This window comes from Tamandua tetradactyla, chromosome 11 (genome assembly GCF_023851605.1).
Source record: "Tamandua tetradactyla isolate mTamTet1 chromosome 11, mTamTet1.pri, whole genome shotgun sequence".
NCBI classification, from domain to species: domain Eukaryota; kingdom Metazoa; phylum Chordata; class Mammalia; order Pilosa; family Myrmecophagidae; genus Tamandua; species Tamandua tetradactyla.
The window spans coordinates 28,162,696-28,177,092 of NC_135337.1; the positions used below are offsets into that span (position 1 = coordinate 28,162,696).

The window sequence follows — 14,397 nt, forward strand, 5'->3', positions numbered from 1 at the left end:
TATAAGTTTTAAGTCTGTGTTCATTTATTCTAAAGACCCTACCAAATAACCTTAGGTTCTGCCTTCTGGTTGAAGTTCACAAAACAATTCCCTAGTTTGTTTTCTCTAAGTCACTCAGCATCATCTTCTGATAAGTAATTTCATAACTAACTAAAATGCAAACTGAAATAGGTGTCAACATGCATTCTTCCTTACAAACATATGAAAGACAATATGTTAATAATCACACTAACAACAGAAACTAGAGAAACAGAACTGCACCCAAAATCCCACGCTCAAGTCATTTTTAATGTTTCACTCAGTCTACAACTCACAAAACAAGTTCAGGAAATACCGCCCGATGACAGAAGACACTAAAAGAGAAAATGCAATCACACAGAAATTAGGATATGTTCTTCACGATTCATAGAGTCCTTTAAGAAATCATTTACATATCCTATACAGTTGACCTTCCCTATATTTGCTTTTGCTTTCTGCAATTTTTACATACCCTCAAAGTAGGACTTCAGAGGGAAAACCACAAAGAAGCCTCAACACTCTGCCTGACTTCCCGACCACAGGATTTTCTTCCCTCTTACTCCCACGTGGCTCATTACAAGTATACCTATACTAGGGCTGTTTTTGTTTTGTTTTGTGTTTTTATCTCAGCTGGATTTTTATAAATGTTTTAAAATGTGGTTACAAAAAAAAAAAAACTAAACTAAAAATGCTGAAGCTAAAAGTGGCCAACCCACCCTTTAGAAGTGAAGTTTAAGGCTGAACCAGTTTTACAGAGGTGAGCTAAGCACTGACAATCAGCAGGAAACAGAGCAGAACCGATCCAGAGGGATCAATGTGTGACAGTTGTGATTTATTTTTTACAAGTCTCAATCCTACCTAAACATTAGTGTTAGCACAATATGAAACCTCATTCTGAAGCCATTGTGCAAACATATTACATGATATCGGGTTTTTGTGTACCTCTCTTTTTACAAACTCTGGATCCATGAGAAAATGTCCAAGAATTCAACTTCTGAGTATACTGACTACAGCAATATAATCTTGTTTCCCCATCAGGAAAATGAAGATAAATAACAATACCAATCTCACCTATCTTACAGGTACCCAGAGACATGCACGCACACACACACACACAAATTATTCTGAACATAATTTGGGCATATCCGTGCATTTTTTCTGGGTGCTCACCATTGCTCTTTCTGAACAAGTGTAATCCTTGTTCTCTAAGAACTGTTTCCCAACGCTGCTGCTGCACCACCTCTACTAAGGAGCATGATGCAGTGTCCCTACGCTCCAGAGCCTGGTGGTTGGTTATTCAGTCAGTCTGAGCATCAGTAGCTCCTCTGTAAAATAAGGCTAAGAGTCCACAAGTAAACTGCATTCCAAGCGTCAGGTACACGGCAGGTGACCCTGCTGAACCTGCACCTGAACTGACTGTGGTGCCCAGGGAAGGACAGAATATTCCTGATTTGGTCGACCCTTAGTCCTCCCTGGTGGACAGGAGTGTAGGGGCTTAAATAATGTGTACCCATAAGAAATAGTTACACTGGTCCCTTTAACTGTGACCTTAGTCTAATCATCACAGAGGCCAAAATGTAGATACATGCCCTGAAATTCTCAGCCTAAATTAAACTAGCTAAACTAAATCCAATTATTCAGCTTCTTCGAACTTATGCCCTTAATAGCTGACCCCTGGGTTGGCAACCTGAGCCGTTCCGGGCTACCTCGTCATCAGAAGTGCAATCCCTCTGCAACATTCTCCTGATTCCAGTAGCAACAGGAAAGTTTATTTGCAGGGAGGCCAGGAAACAATTGACGGTGTTCAGTGTTCTGGTATCAGCTGATTTGCTCTAATCCAACCTGACAGTAAGAGTCAGAGTGGTAGCCAACAGCCTGCTGCGTGCTTATTCTAGTCTGGTAAAGAAGTCCTCATCTTACCCTTAATTCCCAGTAGTGAACATCAAACATCCCTATTTCAGTCACTGAATTGTTCTACTCTCCAATGAACCTTTCAGCAACAAAATGTCCTAAATTGTTACACTGAATTCTTTTATAATTCAATTACTTACTGATGCCAGAACACTGAATTAAATTAATTAGGAGGCATGGCTTGAAAGTCATGCTCAATTTAACAGCAGATAAAGGGTCCACAGTGCTCTCAATATTAAGAAAGTGCCTTCTGTCTTTCCTCGCTTACTTTTTTGGGTTTTCTCTGACCAGTCGGCAGTGCTTTATTCTCAGCTGTATACTCAGGACTCCAACCACTATCACATCATCCTCTTTAAGGTGTGAAAGGAAATCACAGGTTCATCTCTCCAATCTATTCTCAACTGAGCCACAATAAAGGAATTTAGGAAAACTGATGATCTCTTCGAATGGTCTGCCTGGGGCAGAAGTGATTATCAATAAAGACATCAATGGAGACAGAGAATAGGATGGTGATGAATTAGAACAGGAGAAACAAAAAAACACTAAAAATGAGCAAATCCTTTCATATGGACTTAAAAAGATTGTTTCAAAAATATATAAGGCTAGGCACTAAAAAGAAGGCAGCTACATTACATTCATAGGTTCACAGTACCAGGAATGTAACAGTGCTCAGTGAATGTGTGTGGAGGGGCAAATGCACTGAGGAATAGGTGAAAAGGAGCCAACTCCCACTCTGTGTGTAACACACCACATGGATACCATGAAAACATCTTAATCCTAGATGGCTTTCTCACAACATCCAGCACAGTTTAGACAACCTTCTTAAAGGTCAACTAATTTGTGATCAGAAGACCAATTTTAACAGCAGCTGAAACATAATTAGAAGGGTAAATCCCTTGCCAAAAAATTTACATAATGTATTAGAAAGCTAGGTGAAAATTAAGAATTCACTGCATCACTGCACTTCATTAACTGCAGTTCTGTCGGTGTAATAGAAGCCACAGACAGGAACATTAACCATCACTTAAACATATTCAAAGAACCTCTCTAGACTGTCAGCTCCTAGAGGGTGTAGCGGTGCTTTTCTCATTTTTGAAACCTTGCCAATGTTTCCAGGAAGGAGAGAATCTAGCAAATTGGGCTGAACGAATTAATGCATCACCGAGAGCCTTTAATCGGCACCACGTTTCAGCAGGCCAGAAAATGAAGGCGAAAACAAGCAATCAACTCTGAAGTATTACTAGGATAAGGTTCAAAGAGTTGAGCTTTGGCTTAATTTAAGAACTCATTCAGCAAACATTACTGACTACCTCCATCTGCCTGCACTGTTCTAGGTGTCCTGGGTTTTGTGATTACGAAAGAAACAGGGGCCTCACCATCACGCAACTTAATCAGTTAAAACTGGAGTGCGTGCTATGAAGAAAAGGCATCATGCAATTTGGGGAGCTGGATTTAAACTAGCGATGTCAGTATAGGACTCTTTTTAAGGTGAGGTCTGAAGGATAAATTAAGAATTGGCCAAGATTGCTCGGTAGGGGGGTTGCATTAGGCCCGAGGGCTCAGTTTGGGCACGGGGCTCTCGTGGCTGGGAGGACACCGGGCGCGGGACGCAGGCGGCGGGGAGCTACCGCAACGCCGGCAGGGGTTCAATGCCCGCGCGAGACTTGGCATTTTATCCTAGTTCCTGCGGAGCAGCGAGCAAGGGCGCGACACTCCTATTCCCATTTTCAGGCGGTCGCCTCACACTCTCGGCTGCTCCCACGCTACTCCAGTTCCCGATGCGTGTCATTCATTCAACTAGACCGGTCCCCAAGTGTGCGCCTCGGTTCCTTTTAGCGCCACGCAGAGGGGCGGGAGGCGGCGGGGAGCCCCAGCCCCGGCGGAGGGAGCCCACGCTGGGAGCTGAAGCCCCGCGAAAAGAACGCGGGCAGCGGGCGGCCCGGCCGGGGCCTGTGGTCTGAGACGGCTCGGCCCGCCGGCGCGGGGATAGTCACCTGAGCTGCTCAGCACCTCCCACTCATCCTGCCCGCAGAAAATCGCGGCCAGAGCCGAGAGCTCCTCCTGCACCAGCTCCACCATGGCCGCGCCGTCCGGCCGGCCCTGACGCCTCCCCTTCCGCCTTCCGCCGCCGCCGCCGCCGCCGCCGCAGCCGCTTCCCGGCTCGTAGTAGTGCGGCCAGGCGGCCACCAGGGGGCGCCCCGCGCCCACGCAGCGCTCGGCGGGCCCCGGCGGCGGCGGGAAGGAGGGGCCGTGCGTGTCCAGCCCCGCCTCTCCGGAAGCCCAGCGGCCCAGAAGCTCGTGCGTGCCAACTCCAGCCTCCCGACTTTGAAAACGCTTGGTTGGGGACTTTTCTCTGTCTCGGATAGAGGCTACCTTCGTACCCGCCGATGCTTTGCTGAGGAAAGGGCGGCCTCGCCGCTAAGCCCCAAGTCCTCCAGCTTTCTGCTCCCCGCAACCCCGGCCCACGCCTTGAGCAGCCGCTGTCTGGCGCCCTGAGTCGGCCGGGGGCTGCTGGGCTGGAGCACGCGCTGGGCGAGAGGAACTTGGCAGTTAGAAAGGGAAAAAAGCACACGGTGAAGTGACCAGAAGACGAGGTTAGGACTTGCCAGGCTCGGGATTGAGCTAAATAGTGGGAAGACTGGAGTTAACAGAGCAGACCAAAGTCTCCGCCCGCCTGGAGCGATTGTAATCGAAGCGGTCTGGGTACCCGGACCAGGCCGGATCAGTGCCTGCTCCAGGGTGCCCGGCTAGGACTAGCGCTGGGACTTTAGACAAGAGGGCTGGGCTCCCGGGACTTCATTTCCCTAAGTCGGTGGAAAATGGGTCGGTAGGACCTGCCAGCCCTGGCATTCTGGGGCTGTCACTGGTGCGCCCAGAAGTGGGAGCCTGGGCGTAGGGTCCACGTGAGCTGCCACCTGCGCAGAGGGCAGCTCTGCCGAAGGTGCCCGTGGCTCTCCTTGGCCTTTGGGAGCTACAGTCAAGTCTCTAAAGGCTGGCAGACGTTAGTTCTTCAGTATTATTCATGTTGTGATATTCGGTACACACGAAACAATACGCGTATTACCGTTGTGACTCTTGAAGCATGTTTTGAATCCACCACCTAAAACATTTTGACCAATACCAATTGGGAAACAGTTATCAATTCATTCCGTTTCGGTTTTGATGTAGTGAAGGAGGTTACAATGCTGGTCTTTAGTACGTCTGCCCATCAGCCAGTTTCGCTTGTCCTTTTGTTTTTCAAATAACAATTAAAATTTTACAGCCCCGAGAAGTAGCTGATGTAGCTCAGAGAGGTCCCCAAACTTTAGTTTGTATCAGAAATAACATGTCCTGAGATAAATCAGGGATTGCTGGTGGCTGCACAGTGACTCCTGTCCTTGACCTACAAACGACAGAAAAAAACTTGGCTGATTCTAAGACTCCAATTACATGTCACCATCATCATCATGATTCCTAGCATTGCTAAAAAGAAATTGGAAACAGAAAAAGATACTGGTGTACTAGGACAGAAAAGAAATCTGACAAGATGAATGGCAAGGGAAATGCTTTTCAGAGGTTACGTCGGGATTTCAGTGACCCGGAGTAATTAGGAGCACTGCTATGCACATAATTGGAAAGATAAAGGTTTATTTAAACTCATAATTATCTCTGATGTACCCGATTTGTTTTTGTTTTGTTAAAAAAAAAAAAAGACACATTTGAGTTGTTTCCAAAATACCAGCAATTCAGAAGGTTCATAATTAACTGCGGGGGGGGCATAAAAAAAAAGTAAAGTTTTAATTTAAAATATCACTAAGTTATTTTATTTAAGAATGAAATCCTATGGTGGTATTAAAAGTGGTAAGAAAAATTAATTTTAGTATTGGTTTTATTGGTTCGAGATAATCTGTCAAATAGTCCCTATCCTATTTTTATTATTTTTTTAAATTTATTTATTTTTTCCATGGGCAGGCACCGGAAATTGAACCCAGGTCTCTGGCATGGCAGGCGAGAGCTCTGCCTGTTGAGACACTGTGACCCACCCTGTTCCTATCCTACTTTTAATTTCCCAAATTCAATTTAAGTGCTGCTAGGCCTCTTAGTCATGAATGTGAAACAATATGATCGGCAAGATTACAGCTGTCAGAAATATTAGGAGCAGTTGCTGAAGCCTACTGCCAGCAAGGGGTCTATGAAAATTGATGTGAGTACATCAATCTGTTATTTTAAATTTTCTTGTCGATAGGTTTCTTCTTTGCTCTTCCTTTCTCCCCAGATTTCTTAAACTGCTTTTCATACTTCATTTAGCATGTTTAAATAAAAAAGAAGTCAATGTGAATGTCTTTTAAATTGACACTATCGTAAGGCACTGACGTACCACGAATAAGTTTCTGCACTCTGACATTTGGAAATAATCAGCACAGAGATAGCATAATGTCAGCTTGATATTTCTCACACTACGAAAATATCAGCTACATGTCAAATACCTGAAGTCTACTCTAATGTAATAAATGTTCCTGTAATTCACAGGCTACTGTTCAAATATGGAATGAATATCTGCAGCCAGAATGAGATTCCCCCTCTCTTTTTACTCTAACAGTATTTAATTTGCTATAATAATATTATGTGTTCATGTAACTTTTCTAAATAGTTGCTTCCCCATTACTAAAATGGAGAAGAGTTTAAAACCACTCACTTCCATTTTAAATCCTTTTGCCAGAGGTAGTTCCTTGAACTTTTCTGGGAAAACACTTCTGCTGGCTTACACAGTATGGCCCGTGACATTAACTAGTGCTGGCTCTATTCTCTGTAACAGGAGAGCAGGGGACTACAAGAGACTGAACTTTATCTGCCTCTTATTTCCAACAGACTCACATTCAACTTTCACTCACAAAAAAAAGCCAGGAAACTTCAATTAATCCTCTTTTTAAAAACAGTTGATATAAAATTATAGCAAAAAAAGAGAAAGAAACCTGAACTTTAGTAACACAGCCGGAACGATCTGTAGCAGCAAGCAAAAAGATTTAATTTAGTTGATTTTTTGTGATTGTTGCTTGTTCACTAGTCTCACAGTGATGGAAGCTGTACAGTTATTCGAAGGGACAAAAAAGCTACTAGAGGGTTGGTTCCCCGGCAGCAGCCTGACACAAACCAAGGATGTGGGGATCTTTGCACCATCCCGAGATCTGAGTGGGTCCTACTTTTGAAGGATGTGCAATGTTCGACCATAAGTGTGACAAAAACTGACAAGCAGGAAGCTTATGTCCTCAGTGAAAGTAGCATATTTGTCTTCAAGAGACATTTCATTTTGAAGACATGTGGTACCACCCTCTTACTGAAAGCACTGGTTCCCCTGTTGAAGCTTACTGCAAGGGATTACAGTGCGTTTGACTCAATTCAAAGCTTTTATTCTCATAAGAATTCCATGAAGCCTTCTCACCAAGGGTACCCACACTGGAATTTCCAGGAAGAAATAGAGCTGGAGCAGAATACCGTATGGGATGGATGAATTCTGACTGTTGGTACTTGTTTACTCTGGAGTTCTCAGAGCGTCATGTAATCAATTCAGTCAGATCAAACCCCGGAACTTCCAGCAGTTTTAGACCAGTTCTACCTGAAAGATGCTATCACTGAAAAGGATGTCCCTCGTGAGAGTAGAATTTGTGACCTCATACCAGGTTCTGTCATTGATGCCACACTGTTCTATCCTTGTGGGTATTCGATGGATGGAATGAAATTGGATGGTACTTATTGGACTATTCACATCACTCCAGAACCAGAATTTTCTTACGTTAGCTTTGAAACAACTTAAGTCAGACCTTGTTCTAGTTTGAAAGCTGCTGGAATGTGATATACCAGAAACAGAATGGCTTTTAAAAAGGGGAATAAGTTGCAAGTTTACAGTTCTAAGGCCATGAAAATGTCCAAATTAAGACAAGGCTATAAAAATGTCCAAATGAAGGCATCCATGGAAAGGATGATGTTCAGGGTTTCTCTCTCAGCTAGAAAAGCACATGGCAATGTCTTCTAGCTTTCTCTCCAGGAATCTTCAATGGCTTCCCTTGGACTCTATCCGTTCTGTTGTCTCTGTCAGTTCTGGTGGCTCTAAAGCTTTTTCCAAAATTGTTCCCTCTTAAAGGGCTCCAGTAAGCAGCCCCACCTTTAATGGGTGGAGACACGTCTCCATGGAAACCATCTAATCAAAAGTTACAACCCACAATTGGGTGGGTCACATGGAAATAATAAAAAAGATACCACCCAGCAATATTGAATAAGGATTAAAGAACATGACTTTTCTGGGGTACACAACAGATTCAAACCGGCACAAACTTAATATGATGACCTGATCAGGAAAGCTGTAGAAGTCTTCAAATCAGGAAAATAAGATCTAAATATCACCCAGTGCTTTCTTCATCCCAGAAGAGTGATGGTTTTAAATATCTTGTCAGAGTGCTATGTTCAATGATTACAATTTTGTTTTTAGTGGCTTTGCTAAGAATCAGCAACAAAAGCAAAGTTGACTAAGAAAAATGAAGAAGAAATGAAAAAAAGGAACACACATAGAAGAAGGTGGTGGCTGCATTCTGATAGTGATACCAGGGGCCATGCTTTCCATAACCACCACCTTGTGGTTGCAGGAAGCCCTAGCTGTGATCATAGTGTAATACTTTAAATTGTTGTTTGCATTGCTATATCAAGGAATTAGATCTCTTGCACGAATGCTGTCTTCTGTGTTTAGATGTTCTATGCCACTCTTGCTGTGAAATTGAAGCGCCTGTAGAAAAGCCCTTTTATTGTATGTCTTTATAACACTTGTGAAAGCGATTCCGTTTGGTTTATGCATAGTGTATTTCTCCAGTTATCATTCAAAATTCCCCACAGCCAAGGCTTTCATCCTCATTAGGTGTTGGCCTCAACCTAACCATCTCAGACTGTTCTATTAAATTGCTGCCTGAATTTTATATCCAGTTACCTCCAGGTTCTAGAATGTATTCTCTGCTAATGTTATTGAAACCATTTTCTACTGCCTACAGATGGTTTTTTGCAATAGCAGTTAAAGTTTTTCTTCCATGAGTCAAGTCCTCTTAAGAAAATGAGTGCAGTTATTCATTGTGTGAATAACTCCATGGAGTTCCTTTCCCTTAGTACTCAGTTAAAAAAAAAAATACTTCTATTCACTTTCTTATGGGTAGCATATAGACATAACCTCAACTCTCAGTCTGAAAAATTAGTCAAAACCCTCCTAGACATGGAGATGAGAACACACAATTTTAAGAGCATTAGGAAAGGTTAAGTGTTAAGTATTATCTCTAAAAGCTGAAGATCGAGCTGAGGATTGTAATAGTAAAGTGGGTGGGGCTGTGTGATAAGGAAACAGCAGATAAAAAAAGTAAAATGGCTTTCAGGAACCACTTAGAGTAAAAAAAACAAAAGAGGCATCAAATGTCAACTTGGTAAATGAACTGGAACTTCAAAAAGCTGCACTACTGGTTCTGTCTAAAGGGTTTCTGTTTTTACTCATTTCACAAAATATTTTTGACCACTGACTATTGACCTTGCTCTGCAAGCTTGATGATGAAATGCAGAGATGAAAGTGACAAGCCCTTGCTCCCAAAGACTTCATTTTTCAGGCTAAACCAGGCAGCATTATGTGCAATAATTACAAGTTCTTTTGCCAAACTGAAGGGACATGAATTACCCCTTTTCCTTATTGGTGCACAGTTCAATATTATGGTATGGAAGGGTGGAAGGGATGGGATGTGAGACAGTATGGACTTCCCATACTTATCAGAGGAAAATATTTTTGTAATGCTAGAGAACACAGTAGACTTCTAAAAGTTCAAAAAGACAGCAATATAAACTGGACAGAGTTTATTTTTTCTTCTTTTATAGTGTACAAGTCATGAATCTATTTTTCACCAAGATTAAATGCAAGCAAATAAAATATATGAGAATTTGAGAATGATACTGTGACTGTGCTGGTTTGAAAGGATTTATATACCTAGAAAAGCCATGTTTTAATCCTATTCCCATTTTGTAAAGATAGCCATTGCTTCTAATCCCCATTCAGTACTGTATGTTGGAAACTGTAAATGGATTATCTCCATGGAGATGTGACTCAATCAAGTGTGGGTATTAAACTTGATTAGGTGGAGCGCTGTCTCCACCCATTCCAGGTGGGTCTTAATTAGTTTACAGGAATCCTATAAAAGAAGAAGTATTTTGGAGAAAACTTCAGAATGCTGCAGAATCATGAAGTAGAAAGTTCCTTTTGTGAATGACAGGAGAATGAGGAGATTCTGAGAGAGCAAAGAATGCCACAGAACCACCAAGCAGAGTCCACCAGCCAGAGACTTTTGGAGATGAAGAAGGAACACACCTCCTGGGGAGCTTCATGAAACAAGAGGCTAGGAGAGAAAGCTAGCAGATAATACCGTGTTCATCACGTCCCCTTCCAGCTGAGAGAGAAATATTGAACATCATCAACCTTCTTGAACCAAGTTATCTTTCCCTGGATGCCTTGGATTGGACATTTCTATAGACTTGTTTTAATTTGGACAATTTCACAGCCTTAGAACTATAAACTAACAATTTATTAAATTCCCTTTTAAAAAGCCATTCTATTTCTGGTATATGGCATTCTGGCAGATAGCAAACTAGAACAGTGACTATACCCTTTTGTGGCCAGATCTGCCTCTATCACGTGTCCTTCAAAATATAGTTACACTTTACCTATGAGAGGTGTGCTTTATCTGTATGCCTGGATGATATCAAAACAATTCCTGCTTAAAGAAAAGCAAAAAAACAAAACAGTTCCAGCTTAAAACAAGGAAACAAACAAACAAACAAAAGCCAGTTCTCGCTTGATTTGCAGGAAATCATCCACCTAACCCAGATCCACTGACCTAAAAGTTCTAATGCCTTATCAAGGCTCTAAGAACAAGTCCTCTATATTTTTAGGATTTTAGTTTGTGTAGTTAAAATAACACCCAATACTTAATTTTGGTTACTACTGTAGATGGATTGTTTATATTTAATGTATCTTCTCACTGTGTGTTACTGTTCTAACCAGTTTGTATTGTCTGAGGTGAGGTTGGGGAGTACTTGACATTTAAAAAGTTCTCTTCTCCGAACAATAAAGGGACTGACTGTAAATGAGTAACACTGCCATTTAGATTTTCAGTGGTTAAAAATTGAAAGAGAGAAATGTGTCAAAGAACTATAGCTATGGCTGAGAAGATTAGACCTGGATTTCCTAAAAAGGGGTCCTGTAGACAAAAGAAGTTTTAGATACAAAGAGAGAGGAAAGAAGGCAGGGATGGAGAGGAAACATAACAACAGAGGGAGAAGGGAAGGAGGGAAGGATGAAAGGGATAGAAAATAGGAAAGTGAGCTCTTAAGAAGACAGAAAAGGATGATTGTTATGAAGTGAAGGAAACCATAAGGTAGGAATTTGCCTTCATATCTAGAAGAAGTAAAGAAGGTGATTCACCTGGCTTTTAAACAATAAAGAGATCTGAAGTTTGATTCAGTAATAATATGAAGTCTAGCATTTGCTTAAAATACACAGGAGAGCGGCTAGGGATGTGAATGGGCCAGGACTGGTTTAATGATTGCTATAGCCAATTGTTATAGTAGTTGTTCTGTCTATTTTTGTGTATTTTTAAATTCTCTATAGTAAAAATTAGTGTTTAAGTGTCTTCAGCAGATAATTCATCTACCCATATATTAAGTTAGCATAATGCTCAATTAAGGAAAAAAAGGCAGAAATACAGGGAAAGAAATAGGAGGGAAAGGAAAAGAACCAGGGTTAAGAATAGAGAAGAGATTTGGTGAAAGATCTTAAGAGACAGAAAATAACATGTTCTGAAGCGGTATGTCCAACAAATACATGACATAGAATTACTTTAGGTGAGAAAAGCATAGAACCTAAAACTTCGACTTTCACAAGCTACAGACGGTTTTCTCTCACATGTTCAGGTCTCAAAGTAGCCAGTCTCAGGAGCTGAGGCTCTCCACAGGGTCAGAATCCAGGCTTCTTCCATTTGGTGCCTCTGCAGTGCACAGCTTTCATTCCCAAGACCATGTCTGGTCCAGGGTAGCCACTGGAGGTCCAGCCATCATTTCTGTATCCCGCCAGGGAAAGACTATCCCATCGGACCACTCCCATCTAAAAGCAGGGCTGGAAAATGGCAACTTTCCTCTGGATTGCCATGCACTCAGCTAAAAATGGAGGAAGAAATGAAGTATTATTATCATTCCTTTTTTCTTACGGACGAAAGGGAAGACATTATTGGAAGACAGCTGGTTGTCCTCAATTTGAGCGTTGGCCAAGAGATTAAATTATCACCTAACATAACTTTTTAGAGCTCACCCTTCTCCCTTCCCTCAACCTCACCGCTTATTGTCCTGTTATCTGAAATCACCTTGTCTAAGGTGCCTCTTGTGTATGCCCCACAGAACAGATTCAAACCCCTCACACCATCACCACCAACTCGGATGTTCAGATGATGATGCCATACATTCACCAAGAGAGCATGAGGTTTATTACTCACATATGGGGGCTTCCTGGGAAGAACAGGGCAGGAACCTAAACCAAGCCTAAATTGCTTGAATGAAGGGAGTGGCAAGTTGCTTTGGTATTTTGGTATTTGTTATTTTGCCTGAGGACTACAGAGGTTTGAACTTCCCCTGCCAGCACCAAGGTTGTCCAGCCCAGCAAAAGGGGAAGGGGGAGGGCGAGGGCTTGAAAGCTATCAGCAAACATCAAAAATATTTATTGTCTGTCTCTGCGAGAATTTAAGCTTCCATGAAGAAAGGAGCCTTCAGTCTTGTCAACTCTAGATCTTGCACATCTAAAATAGTGCCTGGCAAAAAAAGGAAATCAGTAGATATTTGCTGATGTTAATCAACTCATTGCAAAGTTTATAAATTCTTCATACAATCACTTATTCAACAGAGATTAGCAAGCACCTAATTGTGTGCTGCACACTTAACTAGATCTCAGGCATACCATGAATGAATGAGAGATGCTCACTGCCCTCCAGGAACTCTAAATCTAATGCTGGAGTCTAGGATACCCAGCCTTTCCTGGGGCATGGAGATGAGTGTCCTGCTAAAGAAATGGAGTGCCATAGGAGAAGGTCCAGGAAGCCTGGCAGTCGTGTTAGAGGTTCCCCATCATAAGGTGAGGAAAATTCAGCTGGAAAGACATATCTCTGTCTTCATTCCCCAATAAGCATTTATTGAGGACCTGCTATGTGCCATGTATTGTGTCAAGTCCTAGAGAAACTATGGTTGGCAACATATACCCATTGGAAGTTACAGTATTGTTGGGGGAGACAGACCATAAATGAACACACATTTGGTAATCGGTGGCATTTTGAAATCATGGGAGTAGATGGGATTGCCTGTCTGCATCTCAAGAATTTCGTAATGTCGATGATGTATTGTCCAGCAATTGGAACAGAGAAGCAGTGTTTTTTAATCTTTCTAACATAATCTCTATCAAAACAATAGTCCCTTTGTTGTAGTGTTTCTGCATTTCCCTGTTGTGTTTCATTTCTTTGTTTTGCTCTGCTTTTAGTGGGAGATAAAATCAAGTGGAGAAAGCAGGAGAAAATGTCCTTTGTGGCACTGTTACCACCTGGAAGTGATAATCTCTCATGCACTCTCACTCTCTCTAGCTCTCTCCCCTTCTCTTAGCAATATTAAAAAAAAAAAAAACAAAAAACATATCCAAGAATTCTAGTTTGTTCTCTCTAATGAAAGGCTGGGCTACCATACTTTGCCTATTCTTATTTCAGGTAAAATCTTGCTTTAATTATATAATTCTCGTTGGCCTTTGATTCACTGATTAGCCAGTAACTTCTCTCACCAATAGCTTTTTATTAGTTTTAAAGTGAATATTATACTTATAGATGAAGCACAGTCAGGGTTCTAATATTGAGATCACATTACCACATATTTCGTCCTTACTTCCTTCTCCTTTTGTGTAAGACACTCTCCTACCTCCTCACCCAGTGAACTCTGGTTCATTCTTCAGGCCTGAATCTCACCCCTCCTCCTGAGTCTGAGTTGAGTACCCCTCCTGTAATTCCCCATCACTTAACATATTTACATACTTGCCAGGCAGCCCTGTAATTGTGTATATGTCTATATCCCCAGTGAAGCATGACTTCCGTGTGCTGAGGACCATTTCTATGCCATCTTTGGTTGTATTTCCAGTTCCTGGCGCAGTGCCTGGCATATAAAATGCACTCACTATTTGCAGAATGGATGAAGAATGAATGAATGGGTAGTTATATGTAATTATTCTTTTTTCTTATCTCTACTTTGGTTCACTTTTCTTATCTCTTTGTCACCAGGTTTCATATCCCTTGAACATGTTGAGTTGAGCAAGAAGATGATTGCCTCTGTCTTCCCTTGGATCACATTCAGATTAATGTGTGCAAATAGGTAAGATAAACAGTGGATCACTCCCAGCAA

At 41.9% G+C, this 14,397-nt stretch overlaps 1 protein-coding gene and 1 pseudogene across 2 annotated transcripts in view; one reads left to right on the plus strand and one right to left on the minus strand.

Annotated features, from left to right (window-relative positions):
• RWDD3 (RWD domain containing 3) overlaps positions 1-14,397 on the minus strand; it is an 85,823-nt gene that overhangs the window by 10,265 nt on the left and 61,161 nt on the right. The window contains exon 1 of one of the 2 annotated variants that reach the window (XM_077120179.1): positions 3,924-4,041. The exons of the other annotated variant lie outside the window; for it this stretch is intronic. Within the exon in view, the coding sequence (XP_076976294.1) occupies positions 3,924-4,008 (85 nt within the window). The 5' untranslated portion in view covers positions 4,009-4,041. Of the gene's footprint in view, positions 1-3,923; positions 4,042-14,397 lie in introns of those variants that run through there. 2 annotated transcript variants of the gene reach the window in all.
• LOC143649441 (S-adenosylmethionine decarboxylase proenzyme-like) lies at positions 6,984-8,513 on the plus strand (annotated as a pseudogene).